General features: G+C 40.8%; 1 protein-coding gene across 1 annotated transcript in view; it reads right to left on the bottom strand.

The window, feature by feature from the left end:
- The window catches only part of MDGA2 (MAM domain containing glycosylphosphatidylinositol anchor 2), a 1,648,575-nt gene that overhangs the window by 626,957 nt on the left and 1,005,269 nt on the right, over positions 1–16,349 (bottom strand). The window contains exon 7 of the mRNA XM_029598388.1: positions 11,725–12,054. Coding sequence (XP_029454248.1) covers positions 11,725–12,054 — 330 coding nt within the window. The remainder of the gene's footprint in view (positions 1–11,724; positions 12,055–16,349) is intronic.

Here is a 16,349-nt window from a genome sequence, read left to right as displayed (position 1 = left end):
CCAGCGGCGGTAACTGCGCAGCCATCGCCGGTTTTCCGACCATCTGCGTCTGCGCAGCTCTCTCCTTCTCCTCCTGCGCCTCCGCCGGCAGCGGATGTTGCCGGGATGCTGTCTGGCTCTTCTTCCCTGGTGTTGGTGGCCACAGGTGGCCTGAATCTGGGCACTCCCCAGCGACTGCCTCTTGCTCTTTGGGTAGGCATTGCAGCTTCCTAAGCTCTCCATTTTCTGATATTTAAAGCCCCCGCCGTTGGGGCAGAAATTGTTGAATTGAATTTGTTGTAAATCACTCATCTTCTTGTTAGCTTCCTGCCAGCCAGTGCCCTCTTTCGGATAGTCTTGGCAAATTAGTGCGGAAATTTCAGGAGCTGCAAGTCTCTTCGTTTTTCCAGTAATTTAAGGTCACACTAAAGTTGTGCTGCCTTTTTATGTATATAATCTCCCTTGGGGGGGGGGGGGGGATCTAAAGTTGAAAACTGGCCTGAAAGGTGGTCACCCCTTTCCTAAAACGTGATCAGCAAGTTATATTAGTGTGCGAGGAGTTCCGAACATGTATCTTAAAAAAAAAAAAAGAAAGGGATGTTCTCTGTTTTTTAGGTTTCTAAATGCTCATGCAATGTTTTTCTGTCGTTAGCACAAGTTTAATAATGGCAGGATTGAAGCAAAAGCATTGGAGCAGTAGCTGTCCGGTTTGCCTCTCAGCAGGAACTCCTCCCCTCGATAGTCTCAATCACAACTGAGGAGACCTTACTCCCTGTGTGTGTTTAAATACCGGTTGGCCTCCGCTCTCACGCACCTGCCGTTGCTATAGCGATGGCCAATCGGTGAGCTGCTGCGCTTTTCAGCGCTCACAGAATGTGCTGTTGGTATCTTACGTAGAGGCGCACGGCCAGGTGGACTATTTTTGAGGCCTTTAGGTTGGCGCTGTCACAGTTTGAATGCTGGCCTCGATTAGGAAGAGCTTATGGTAGTTCATGGCGGAAGTAAACTAAAACCTCAGTATTCAGGTTAAATTGCAGTGTTGGCACTTTGCGATAAATAAGTGGGTTTTGGGTTGCAGTTTGGACACTCGGTCTCTAAAAGATTCGCCATCACTGCCCTAGGCCATGGGCCACAATGGTTGTGGTGTTTTTTTCCAAGTTACTACTAATAATAATTTCCCCAGATGGGAAAGTTAACCAGTAAGCAGTGATAGTCATGCAGCTGGTGTTCTGTCAACTCGATGTCTGTACTATGATGAACCTCGGCCCTCTAATTTTTCTAATGTCTTGCCTATTGTTACCATGACATGTAAAATGTAAGAATGGCCTTAGTTGAGAAATAGCAATGTGGTAACTTGGGCAATAGCTGCTTGGAAACAGCTAGAAAGAATAAGGAGGCAGACTCTAGCTGTTTTCCTTTTGTGAAATTTATTTACAGCGAACAAACCAAAAAACAAAACAGCAGCATAGCTCACAATCTTTAAACATAGCAGGTCTTACCACAGGCTACATCCCTGCCTGCTCCCTGGGTCCTCTCTTACCCTAATAGGCCCTGACTTCATGTACACCCAGGATTCCTTGTGGATCTGTATCTTAAGGAAGACCGGGCAAGACAACTATACCCAGTCTCTTAAGATGGTCTGAGGGAGTTTCCTATAGATTCACCTGAAGCTATGACTGTGCCAGCAAGGAATTGCACATTACTTTAGTTCACAGAAAATCTGTGCCTCCATAAATAAAAATAGGAACAAGTCCACAACCAGCATTTCTACAAATTGGGCATTTGAAGTGCACACACCTTTCTTGTTTTCTGTGATTTTTCATCCCCTTTGAAAAGCTTACTGAACTGTTGTCTGCAACATGAAGATACTGTTCAACTGTAATTTGTACCTAGCACTTTTCCAGGTGCCATTGCTGCCACAACTAGTAGAAGCAATATACCATCAAAACGTAGCTGCACGAGTTCTCACAGATACTAGATTATCCAAACATCCCTATCCTTTACTCATTACACTGGCTTCTTATTTACTGGAGAATCCAATATAAACTAGCAGTTAAGATCCATAATTTACTATCTGGCCAATACAGTAAAAGTCACGGGAGAGCGTGTGTTTGCCCGCTCTCCCGGCGCCCAAACAGGCCACTCTCCTGTGCACGAAATACAGTAAATACATTTATTTAAATTAGCCCCGGCGGTAAAAAGAGGTGCTAGGGACACTAGCGTGTCCCTAGCTCCTCTTTTTGGACAGGAGCGGCGGCTGACAGCCACGAGTTCGGAAACCAGACGCCGGCAAAATTGAGCATCCGGTTTCCAACCCGCGAGCCTATTTCAAATTTTTTTTTTTTTTTACTTTTTTAAACTTTCGGGACCTCCGACTTAATATCGCCATGATATTAAGTCGGAGGGTGCACAGAAAAGCAGTTTTTACTGCTTTTCTGTGCATTTTCCCGGTGCCTGGAGAAATTAGCGCCTACCTTTGGGTAGGCGCTAATTTCTGAACGTAAAATGTGTTGCTTGGCTGCACATTTTACTTACTGAATCGCGCGGGAATACCTAATAGGGCCATCAACATGCATTTGCATGTTGCGGGCGCTATTAGGTTCGGGGGGGGGGGGGTGTTTGGACGCACTATTACCCCTTACTGAATAAGGGGTATAGCTAGCGCATCGAAAACATACGTCCAAATGTCGGCTAACAGTGCGCTCCGTCGAAGCGCACTGTACTGTATCGGCCTGTGTGTAAGGTTACCTCTCCCTGGATCTCTTCCATTTTAAAAGTATACACTCCAGGGTTCACGTGATGTTGTGAGCCAAAGCAGACATTTCTTTCTTGGCTCCGGGTGCCACGCTCTCATAATCATAGGTAATCTACCCTTTTTGGATGATCCTCAAAACAGTAAATAGAGCTTTTATTTAAGCGCATGTCGATAGATTAAATTACCAGAATGAAAGCCGTGCTGGAAGAATTCAGACTGCACATGGAGTCTGTCTGTCTACCCAGGTAGTACCCTCAGACTGTCTTACTGGTACTGACCTCAGCTTGTTCCTGACCTGCCTGCCTCCCTGCTGCCTGCCTCAACGACCTCAGCTTGCTCCTGACCTGCCTGCGCCTCAAGACCTCAGCCTGCCCTTGACCTCAACTGACCTCTGGTACCTGACCCCTGCTCTACTTACCATTCCTCGGACTGACCTCTGGATCTTGACCTTTGCCTGCCTGACCTCGTCTCCAGATTCTAGCTCTGTTCCTCGCTTTGTCATCACCAACCCTGTTTTGGTTCTCCTTGTTCCAACCAGCCTCCAACTTTGAACCCGATCGCTCTCCCCCTGTGTCCGTGGGCACGCCAGACTTCTATTCTCTCAGGAGACCCTGCGAGGCCCACCTAAGTCCAAGCGGCCCAGGTCCCTACGGGCTCCTCCCGGGGGGATCTCGAGCTTCCAGTGGTGAAGCTCTTCACAGCCTCTATCTCTTCCAGTGCTCCACCCCCTGGGGGAAGTTACCTCCTGTTCCCTTTCAAGAGGAGCTCCTTCACCGTCCCAGGCAAGGGCCCACCCCTGAGCGCAACAGGTTGTCATATATTCTGTTAGAAAATTTACAAGATTCATTAATAGTGGTGGGGGATTTTAACTGCATACTTGATTATCATTTAGATAAATCTTCCAACTCTTTAAGCTTAGGTTAGGTAAAGATAAGGGCATCTCCTTTTTATGTAAACAATCAAAGATACTTGTTATAAGGAGGATACTGAATCCGGAAGTTAAAGAATATACTCGTATCCCGGGAACCCATGACTGTTAGAAAGCAGAATACAAAGAGCAAAGAAGAAACTGGCCACACAGGTAAATATAGAAACTAAGGCAGAATATCACAAGTCCCTGAATAGTCTTAATAGCAGGCCGATACAGTCCAGTGGAGCGCACTGTTAACCGGCATTTGGACTCGCATTTTCAATGCGCTAGCATTACCCCTTTACGCCCACTCTCCCGTCGCGCACACAGGCCAGTTTCCTGTGCGCACGATTCAGTAAGCCAAAATATTTAAATTAGGGCCCGCGGTAAAAAGAGGCGCTAGGGACACTAGCACGTCCCTAGCGCCTCTTTTTGGATAGGAGCGGCGGTTGTCAGCGGGTTTGACAGCCAATGCTCAATTTTGCCGGCATTGGTTCTCGGGCCTGCTGACAGCCACAGGTTCGGAAACCAGATGCCGGTAAAATTGAATGTCTGGTTTTCAACCCGCGAGCCATGGGCTCGCGGCTTGTAGGCATTTTCGACGCGGGCATTTTCGACGCGCTATTACTCCTTACTGAATAAGGGGTAAAGCTAGCACGTCGAAAACACGCGTCCAAATGCCGGTTACCAGTGCGCTCCACCGGACTGTATCGGCCCTATTAGTCATTCCCGCACGATACAGTACGTAAAATGTGCAGCAAAGCCATACATTTTACTTTAAGAAATTAGCACCTACCCAAAGGTAGGCGTTAATTTCTGCCGGCGCCGGGGAAGTGCACAGAAAAGCAGTAAAAACTGCTTTTCTGTGCACCCTCCGATTTAATATCATGGTGATATTAAGTCAGAGGTCCCAAAAGTTAAAAAAAGTCAAAAATAAAAAAATTTAAAATCAGCCCATGGCTCGCGGGTTGAAAACCGGACTCGCAATTTTGTCTGCATCTGGTTTCCGAACCTGTGGCTGTCAGCGGGCTCGAGAACAGATGCCGGCAAAATTGAGCGTCAGCTGTCAAACCCACTGACAGCCGCCGCTCCTGTCCAAAAAGAGGCGCTAGGGACACGCTAGTGTCCCTAGCGCCTCTTTTTACCGCGGGCCCTAATTTAAATATTTTGGTTTACTGAATCATGCGCACAGGAATCTGGCCTGTACGCGTGCCGGGAGAGTGGGCGCTCGCCCGCTCTCCCGCAAACTTTACTGTATCGGCCTGTAAGTATTTAAATAGGAGAGTGCAATAGGCAATACAATACTCAGAAAATAATCTTTTATGTTTTAGAAACAAGACAGGGAAAATGCTCTCTAGACTGGTCAAAACATGAAAAGGGAAAATTTATATTGGGGTCTCAAAAACAAAGCAGAGTGTATTGTAACTAAAAGTAGAGATATATGTGAAGTATTGGAAGACTTTTGTAAATTGCTATATCCAGGTGATAGAGAAGGGGGAGATTTAGAGGAGAAAACCTTTTCCAATATTTAAATATTCCACAAGTATCTGAGGACCAGTTGAGATATTTAAATAGACCCATTAGTGCTTAGGAGCTCTCCTACATATTGAAAACTAGTAAATCCCATAAGCCCCAGGTCCGGATGGTTTCAGTGCTATTATGAAATGCTATTGAAATATATTGTGGACCCCATGAGAGCTTTTTTTGATACAGCAAGCCAGAGGGGCTTTTTCCCTGTGGATTTTTCCAGAGCATTTAAAACTGTTTTACCTAAATCAGGAAAGGATCCCATGTTAGCTGTTTCATACAGGCTTATTTCCTTAATAAATACTAATCTAAAAATTTTTGCTAGAGTACTGGCTAAAAGATTAAGTAATATAATTCCTTCTCTGATCTCTCCTCAGCAAGTGGGTTTTGTTAACAACAGATCTGCCGGGGACCCATTTAAATAAGCTGATTATGGCAATGAAGAAGTGTATAGCTGCTAACAACGCCAGCTTTAGCTATTGGATTTGACTCCAAGAAGGCTTTTGACAGAGTGTCATGGCCACATATGTTTTCCGCTTTGAAGAGATTTGGGATCTCTGGCAAAATCTTACATTACATTGCTTTATTGTATCAAACACTGATTTCTAACATCTTGGCAAATGGTTTTAAATCTACTGATATTATTATTCAGACAGGGGTTCGACAGTGGTGCCCTCTTTCTCCTATCTTATATATTATATCTAATGATCCCCTCCTTCAAAAAATTGCAGGCAACAAACAATTATTTGGATTTACGATAGGAAAATAAATCTTCAAAATAGCCGCATACGCTGATGATATGTTGGTGTATTTGACAAATCCTAAGCATGCCCTCGGAAAATTGTTAGAAATACAAAAGGAGTTTGGTAAATTTTCCAGTCTAAAAATTAATCAAGATAAATCGGAAGCATTAGACATGACTGTAACTCTCAAAGATAGCTGGGAATTTTGTTTTTCCCTGCATTGGGTTGCCGCAAAGATGAGATATTTGGGAATACGTATTCCCACTAACATTGACTTACTATAAGATGTTAATGTTGTCCATTAAAAAAGAACTTGATAAACGTTCTGAAATCTTGGAGAGATTTACCGTTAACCATTACTAAGAGAACACAACTTTTAAAAATGATGGAGCTCTCCAAGTGGTTTTATCTATTGCAAATGTTGCCCATATAAGAAAGTGGTTTTATCTATTGCAAATGTTGCCCATATAAGAAAGATGTTTTTGATATTAATAGTCATATAAATGCTTTCCTTTGGAAAGGCACAAAGCTAGAATTAAGTTGGGTGAGCTGATGAGAGACAGGAGTAGGGGAGGCCTAAAATGCCCTAATTTACAAGTTTACAATATGGCTTGTTTATTACGACATATCAGATATTGGGTTTATTATACCTCTTTAGTATTTTTACAGAACCGAGCTAAGTCCATGAGGACTTACCAAAAGAATTTGCAGACCATATCATGGTATGCACTTGCAGAAACGCATGGAATAAGGTCTGCTCTATTCTAAAGAGAACGGAACCAATATCTTCACTTATGTCCGACAAGTGAACCCTTATTTTAGTCCAGGTAATGATAATCTCCTGTTTTCTAAATGGAGATCTCAGGTATTGAAACAATTATCTCAACTGTTTCTCCCAGGCTCTTCACTTTTAAATAGTTTCCAGGAATTACTGTCTGATTATAAGTTTTTGAATAGAGGCTTTTATGGATAATTATAAGTAAGACACCTTATTTAGGAAATGGTGTTGAAATTTCCTGACTGGAGCTTTCCAAAATCTGGAAGAATTGCTATTAGGAAATGATGGCAAAAGGCTTTCCTGCGCCCAATACAGTAAAGCTCTGCGAGAAATATCTACGAGCGAGGAACTCAAAACAGTATGAGAAAAATGGAATTAAATCATGGATATGCAGCTTTCAATAAATGAATTAGTCTTTTTTTGTAAAAGTTTCAACAATTTCAACTAACATTTTGCTATGTGAAATGCAATTTAAATTTCTCTAGCAGCATATAGTCCTCAAGTACGTGTCTGGTGGATGGGGCTGGTGTCCTCAGATAGGTGTTTTAAGTGCTCCTTAGAGGTGGGGAATTGTGTTCACAGTTTTTGGGGCTGACCCAATATTTAAAAGTTTTGGACAAAATTACAGGCAATTTTCCAGAAGATTTTGGGCAGAACAGTACCGTTAGAAGTAAAAGTGTGGCTATTCAGTGTTTATGATGCCATAGTTCCCAGATTAGAAAGGAGTTGGCAAAGATTTTTGGATAGAATGTCAATTGTGGCAAAACAGATTATTTCATTGCACTGGTTTACAAAAGAAAGACCAAAAATTGTACAATGGGAACATATGTATAAATTACTTACTTTTGAATAGTTAATGGAAAAAAAAGCATTGGTAAATAGCTGGGAAAATATGCTTGAAATATGGGGAGAATATCTAGCATATTTGTCACCTCAAGATAGGAACTTAGTATATACTGTTTGATATTTTGATGAGGGGCTTCAATTTGTTAAATAACATTTATACTTTCTAACCTTTTAGTCTAGAACTGGTTGCTCTGTTTTTGAAGTTTTAAGATATCAGTTCATACCTTATTAACTCTAGTTCCTAAGAATCCTGACCTAGTGGAAATTAGACTTAATGGATCCTAGGTATAAAGGTCCAGATTTTAATATACACCATTATTTATACATACATACAGATATATGTATAGTTCCCATGTCAGTCTTTCTTTGTAAAGTCTGATTGTATATACATTTGAAATGGATATAGCGAGTGTAGGGGTGGATGCAGTGGGTGGGTGGGGGGGGACCAAGTACTTAACAATGGCTCTATTTTTGTTTATTTGCCTTTATTGCAAAATTGTTGTGCCATATAGAGCTCTATTCTTTGATTTTTCATGTCTTATTATAAAAATTTCAATAAAGAAAGTTTGAAAAAAAAAAAAGTATACTCTCCAGTACGCATCCTCAACTGTGCTAATCAAAACCTCCTTGATGTTCCATATCCTAGTGTCGTGCATCTATCAGAGAGATGTGAAAGCTTTTTCAACTGCAGGCCCTATTTTGTGGAACTCTCTGCCTTCAGAGATACGTATCATAAAGGATTCAAAGGCTTTCAAAAAAAGCATTGAAAACTGTCCTTTTCACAAAAGCCTTTGAGCCCCCTCGCTAGGCCTCCATAATGCCATCTCCTTTCCCTTATAACTCTTGCTGCAGGCCAGGACATGTAACTGTTTAGGACTTCATCTTCTGTTAAACAGAGTTTAGGGTTATGTACACTGTGATGCTGGTTGTATTGTTTGCTTTTCTGTGTGTATTATTGTACCCCAACCCGAACTATTGGAGGTCGGGGATTATAAATACTTCTAAATAAAATAAATAAATAAGCTGGCTAAATCACACCTATTTATATACTCTCTCATGGTGTGACGAACATTGATTGTGATAGATTTCTACTGGCTAAATCCAATAATTAATGGCAATGAATGATTTACCCAGAACAAAAGAGAACTTCTCAAATGCTGAACGTCTAAATCAGGGTTTGTACTTTCTATTCTTCCTGTAACATTGTAAACCATTGTGATGGCATGTCTGAACGACGGTATATAAAACTCAAACTCAATAAACTAAACTAAACTATCAGAATTCCACTGAATTTCATCAGATTTGTAAAATGTTTGATCTGCCAAATTCAGTGCATTTGCACAGCAGAAGTAGAGACAATTTAAAAAGTCCAACAAGCTGAAATTGACCTCATTCAAGTTCAATCTAAAATTATTTGCACATCTTGATTCTTAACACAATGTTACAGACTATTTTGCCTTGCTAGGCATATATTTCCTGTAGGATTCCTGGCATTGTTAGGAGTCCATACAGTAAAAGGGAACATATGTCTCTCAGAAAATCTTTATCTCACCAGACATTTGTTAACTCCTGACAAGCAAATTTTAAAGAGAGAGACTTTTTTAATGGGCCAATCTGACACCCTCTATATATCCCACTGTAAGAGAGGCACCTCAACTCAGGGTGGGATTTTTTTTGGGGAGAGGCAGTGTTACAAGGGTCTATAGACCCTTGCGCCCCAGGCAGACCAATGTAACACCACTCTTGCAAAATCCACCCTGAGTTGAAAGTGCCCCTCCTCTGGATTTACTCGCATAACCTTTTGAAAATCTGGCCCAATGATTTTTAGAAGCCCAAAATACCATTGCCTTGTTTTAGAAAAGTGTTCCTTGTTTATCCCAATGGAAAAAGCAATTAGTAAAAAATGTGATTCTCAAAAAACTTGCTTATTCCTTGAGGGGTAAGATTGAAAAATATGGCTCTGTATGAGGAAAATTTTGGATTTATTGGGGAAGAGTTTATTAATTCTTTTGCAGGCTCTATAATGAAGTTCAGCATTTGGTACTTGAGATTTTTCTGGTTGGTATGTATGAGGAAGTCTATAGGAAACTCCCTCAGACTACCTTAAGGAAATGGGCACATCTGTCTCTCTCATTCCTCCTTAAGATCAGACCCACAAGGAATCCTGAGTGAAGGAAGGAGCCCCTCACCAGAGTATAAGAAATCAGGGCCTAGAAGGGTTAGATATCCCTGGGGAGCAGGCAGGAACCCAGCCTAGGCCAAGAATGGCTATGTTTGATGTCTGTGTGCTACCTAAGCATCTACCCTTTCTGTGAAGAATTTTTTTTTTCTGTTTCTTTTAAATCTCTCCTTCCAACTTCACATTATTCTGTAATATTTTCCCCTAAACTTCTATTGTTTAGGGGAAAATATAGTATAAAGATGAATGAGATTCTGGAAAGAGTTCTGAATACCATTAAGAATGTTTCCCTACAGAACATTTTGATATGAATGATACATCTACTGAATAGTACCTTAGGAAAGTAAAACTGTGAACATTTCTGGGAAATGAATTAATTGGCACGAGCCAGGTCTGCTTTTCTTCAGGGATATGGGGAGGGGACCTATTATCCAAATTGGTACTTTTCTTTCCTGGGGCTGTGGGGAGGGTATCTTACTGCCCATATTGGGTCTTCTTATCACCAGAGTAAGGATGAAGAGATTCTCTGGACCATGTCGAGTATTCTCTAACTGACATCACTGCAGCGTTACTACCCATGTTCATAACAGTTGCTAGAATAGCTTCCACTGAAACAATTTCTTCAATTCTTTTTTATATTGTAAAAAACTTGCCACATTTTCACCAAAGCTACAGATTTTGTTCATTTAGAAAAATTCAACAATCTGTCTATGACACAAAGAAGTGTCCAAAGCGGGTGAGTTTACTACTAGTAAGTAGAATATGGAGTTTTGGAAAAAGCTTAACATGATAAGAAATGTGTTTCTTATTGACCTTTTTCTAATTTACTCACTATAAAAAGCTCCATAAAGAATAAATAATCTCAAGGAATGTGAACTCAAAAGAACTCCATTTTCTAAAGTGAGCAAAACAAATACTCATACAGTACAGTAAGTGAAGCATTTATCTTAGTCATCTGTGCACATGCTGTATTTTTGATACATGTACTATTTCAAAATTGAGTAGAATTCACTAACAAAACTGAATATTTAGTAAAACATAAGTAAGAAAATAAACAAGTGCACAACGTGGCCAACTGCTTAAGCCTAGTTCTCAAAGAGATTAGTAACTTTTTTTGAAAATCAAATCCACATTGTACAAATAAGGAGAAATACATGTATCACACTTAGGGCCTCATTTTCCACGCCGCTCGCACGCAACAAGGGACCTTTCGCACACGAAAAGTCCCTTATCGCGTGCGATACCAGGATGGGGGTGGAGTCGGGGCGGAGTAGGCCCCGGAAGAGGAGGAGTCGGGGCATCACCGGGGCCGACTCTGCGCCGACGCTGCGGACAGCGAAAAGGTAGATGCCTTTTCGCGGCAGCTTTCGCTCCCAATAGCTACACCTCCTATGGTGGCGCTATTGGGTGCGAAACCGGCAGTGATCGCACCGCGACAGTGCGATCGCTGCCAGCTAGCACAGGCCCTCCCGCCGTTTTGGCCCCCCCGCCCCTCATCTTCTAAAGTATCGCAGGCCTGTGATACTTTAGAAAATGAGGCCCTTAGAGACAATATCAATCAAATAGGCAATATGTAAACTACTAAATTATCCTTAGATGCCTTTTTATAATGGTAATATTACAATCTGAATAACTGTGCTTATATAATAGTGCATATAAAGTGTTTCTTCTGGAATTTAAATTATAAAACATATTTCACCAAAATAGATTTAGTCAGTGGTATAAATGCCACCCAAGCAGTTTCTACAGTATGGGGGTGAGGGCAAGAAAGAAGAGATCCCACTTGTAGCTGCTCCTGGATCGTATGAGTCAGACTCCCCTCGCTTGCTCTGGGAGCCTTTTGAAATATTGTCACTTGGGTGCCCTTAATTTAAATTTATGCCAATGCATTTATTACTACTTTATTTTCACTAGGTATAGACCTACAATTTTAGATCTCTAAAATCTAGGGTACCTTCTAACAAAGTATGAATAGTAACTCCTGACTTAGAAAAATAAATATCTTACCTGTGCTGCTAGATATATTAACATCAATACTGATGTCAGATATGCCTCCTCCCTTAAGAGATGCCACACATGTGTAGGTACCAAAGTCAGTAAATTTCAAGTCTATAATATCCAGGTTTGTGGTACCAGGAGAAACATCCGGATCTGTCTGGGTAATGACCATTCTTTCCGAACTTCGTAATGGACGTCCATTTTTGAACCAGCTAAATGTGAGCTCCTCTGAAGGAATAGCCTCCACCTGGCAGGAGATCTTTACCTCACGACCAATCTGGATATTGTCATCTTTGTGATATGGGTCTGGAGTAATCCAAAACCGTCCTTTTTTTAAGGCTACAGGGCAGGAAAAAACATAATTAATCAAAGAATACTTCTGGTAACATTGATCAGTAAAATTGATAGGAAAACCTGTAAGTACTGAAAAATATATTTAGACAAAAAATGTATTCATGACAATTTACAAAATTACATGTGGTAGTAACTTATAATATTTCTAGTACAGTCTGCATATAAGGTTACGAAGGTTTGAAAAATCTTACAGGTATGAATAGATCAGATGTAGTAAAAGACCACAGTACAAGTTAAGAAAAATAAACGTGACAGTGTGAGGAATTATTGTCAGAACTACAGAGGATCTGGAAGAAATGAATATATATATATTCATAAATTGGAGCATTTATTGGATTAATATTGCTTTCTAAACCTTTAATAATATCATAATTAGGGACTCTGATTCTAGGTGGTTTTTTTATCAATTATAATGTGTATATTTTTGGGCAGTAGATGTTTTCAAAGATACTAAAAATAGGTGTTTATCAGTGTTCTTATGGCACAGACAGTATTTATAGGCACATTTTTCAGTTGATTCAATAAAGCTTAATTTAATCATTCTTCAAGCTTTTACATGCCTTTTTTGAAAATTCACTGAATTCATGTAAAATAATACTACTACTACTGAATAAATCAACAACCCCAGCACTCTTCTACCCTCCCAGCAATGCCCCTGCATTCACTCACAGCTCTCATAGTCAAAGCACTGAAAAACAAAATGGGAAAAAAGCCATCTACAGCCCAGACCCTCTGAATGACGTCTAGCACAATCCCACCACTTTCCCACCCTCCTTCCCAGAACTGTCCCCCACAGCCCCAAAACTCTCACTTCATCCAAGCACAGCCCTTACAGACACCCAAAAGTCCCAGCACTCTCCACTCTCCTTCCCTGCCAGCACTCTCGGTCAGATAAACCAGGATTCAAAGCTCCGTGTGACTTCGGGCAAGTCACTTTATCCTCCATGGTCTCAGGTACAGATTTAGGGAGTTATTTACTAAGTATTTTTCCCATAGATACAGAATGGGGGAAAAAAAACTTTAGTAAATGATCCCCTTTAATTGACAGCCCACAGGGGGGCAGAGAACTGTTACAGTACCTGAAAGTGAAAAGTGGAATATAAACTAATTTTAAAAATTCACTCCCTCAGCACTCTCTTTCCTGAGGAAGGAAGCTAGTCCTGCTCTCAGCTGGAGAGAAGCAGTTGGTAGTGAGGTCATCTGAGGGAGTTTGCTGACTCTCAATTTTCAGCTCCCTCAAGGAATTGCTGTATACAGCAGCTGAAGGAATTTGCTGTTGCTTGCATCTTCCCTTCCCCCTTTCCTGCTTTCATTCAGATTCAGATACATTTATTGGCATGACAATTTTTTTTTTATAATTATATATTTATTAAATTTTCATTTAATAGAAAAATAATGAAACTGAAATTTGCAGAAAGAAAAAAAATGTACAATTATCAACAATAATAATTCCATTCTGCAAATCATGATAAATATAAGAAGGGGGAGCAAATTAGGAAAATAAAAATATCACAAGCATGACAATGTTATTTCTATTGTCAAAGCAATATACATTCTTGCCAGAGTTGGGCAAATGGGGATGGCTAGCAGCAGCAGCAGCCTGATGACGTCGTTGCTGCTTTGCTTGCTTTCCAAACATGAGCAGCAGCAGCAGCAGCAGTCAGATGACATCATTCATGAGACAGATCTGATTCTGGGGGTTTTTGGTTATAACTGAAAATCAGAAGTTCTAAACACAATGAGGTCAATATTCAAAGGCATTTATCTGGATAATTGTTAAGTTATCCAAATAAATGCCAGCTTTGGAATATAGTCATCACTGGATACATTTTATTTTGTAAAGTCAGATAAAATTTATTCAGGTAAGTCAGTGGCATTTTGGGGCATTGCAGAGCAGAGTTGAGTTAGCCAAATAACTTATTGAAATAAACAAAATAAAACAAACAAATGGGACACAAAAATTGAAGAAAAAAAAAAAGAAAAACAATGTGTATACACCCTAATTTATACATCTGGATGCGCAGGATTGATGGATACCAGCCTGTGAAAGGAGCCACTAATCACACATTTCTACCAAATAAGTTATTCCTGGTCTAATGTGGCACTAATTAAACTTATAGCTTGAGCCATTATTTCTTACAATGTTGACAAAACAAAGGCTGCTTCAGAGCCACATTTATGTACATTAAAACACGAATCTTGCTTATATAGACCAAGCTGAGTAGAAAATCTGATCTCAATTTCTATACATTCACAGACCTTTACAGAAATTCTTTAATCCATGATTCATACTAGTTGTGAGAACTGGATAATAGCCCTTTAAAATTCCTCTGTGATTCCACTCTTGTGATCAGGGCATAAAGAGGGCTTTAATGCTATAGCTATCACATACATTTCTATCATTGCCCGCTTGTGAAGAAGACTGCAACTGAACCTGGCAGGTTAAATGTCCAAGAATCAAATGTACAGGAATAGGTATCAGCCCTGCAGGAGAAGCCCTTATCTTAGCTTGCTTGACATGTTTGTGTGTGTAGAAGGAAGGGAGGAGCCTATGTATAGTAAATGAGTCCTATCTGTGCATGCTTGTATTGTTATTATATACTTACATGTACAAGCACTATAAGTTGTATTTCACTTAGATATGCTATATAAGATGCCTGACATGATTTTTCTTACTTGCATTTATTATTAAAAAAAATGCGGGACAAACCAAATCTCTCTTCAAAGTCTGGTGGAAGATTCAAAGGAACCTTGCTTCCAAGATATTCTTACGCGTGCCATCCATGGCAGACATGCGGCGTGGCCCCCTCACCTTCTTACACGGACTCCAGCTCCTGGTTCCTTCTCACTGGTGGCAGTGGGCTGCCGGATCCAACCTCGGGCCGCCCCCGGTGCCTCCGGCTCTGCCATGGTCCCCAGTGTTGCCAGTCAAGATGCCATTGCTCGTTGGGCCTTTCTGCGTGGTTCGTGCTGTAGCCCTCCCTAGGCGCACGCGCGTGTATCGCTAATCCTTTTAAAGGGCCCGTGGCAGGAACCTGGCCGCGGCCCCGGATGTTGATGTCAGACTCTCCAGGTCTCACTTGGGTGCCTCACTCCATAGCATTGCCTTTGCAACAGGTCTCCTCGTACTCCTCGTACTCGTTGCTGATAGAGAATCCTCTCTATTCCTTGTTCCTGACCTTCGTTGTTCCTGGTTCCTGTCTTCGTCGTTCCTGCCCTGTCTATGTTTGGACTGACTCTACAGATATCGACTTTGCTTTGTTGGACTATGCTACAGCCTATCTCCAGACCCAGACCTCTGCTACGCTTGACTACGCCAGACTTCTCCGTGATCAGACCATCGCCTTGATTGACTACACTATAGAGTTCTCCGTGTTCAGAATTCTTCATTGCTTGCCATGACCTCTGTTTGCCACCAGCCCACATCCAAGCCTGTCTTTGACGCCTCTCCTAAGCTATTCCCTGGACATGGACACACCAGGCTCCGGACTATGTTTGCTCGAGCACCTCCAGTTACTTTCCGTTCCATTGGCGCCCGAGTTCCAGTACCATACCCAGTCTAGAATAGGACTACAAAAAAACACACTGGAAACCGGTCCAATATTGCAGCAGCAACCAAGAAGAAAGAACCGGTAAAACCATGGATTCTTAATTCTTTATTTAGCATCAGGATAGCCCGACTCAGGCCGAGTTTCGCTCAAAAGAGCTGCATCAGGGGCTAATAAAAACACATATAAAACATGTATAAACATATAAATACATATAAATACATTTAAAACCATTTAAGACGTATGAAGCCAAATATACCAACAAGAACTAAAATAATAATAAATAATAGATTAAAAAATAATAAAGACATACTGTAATGTCGCCATATACTTAAAAACACACACAAAAAATATACAATAATTTACATTCTCTTTTTGTGTAAAAATGTATGAATTCAATCTATGAAGAAGTGTGATTGAATAGTCAAAATACCTCAAGAGTAACAAAAACATTGAATACCTATAGCACAGGATGCCCAGATACTGCATCCATTAGATGGACTTCACTGTGTATACTAAAAATCAAACAAAAAGCAGAATAATGAGTGTGTGTTTTCAATACAAAAAAAAGCCACTAGTGTGGTTATTACTCACTTATGCCTTAGTAGCGATGACTATTTATATAAAAAAAACTAGAAAAACACATAAGTGGCAAATAGCTCACTTACCATCACTCAAGCAACATACATGATATTCAAATATGCCAGGGAGAATGGAACCGCACAGCCAGTT

Source organism: Rhinatrema bivittatum, chromosome 4, assembly GCF_901001135.1.
Source record: "Rhinatrema bivittatum chromosome 4, aRhiBiv1.1, whole genome shotgun sequence".
Classification (NCBI taxonomy): domain Eukaryota; kingdom Metazoa; phylum Chordata; class Amphibia; order Gymnophiona; family Rhinatrematidae; genus Rhinatrema; species Rhinatrema bivittatum.
This window is presented reverse-complemented; position numbering and strand designations above follow the sequence as displayed.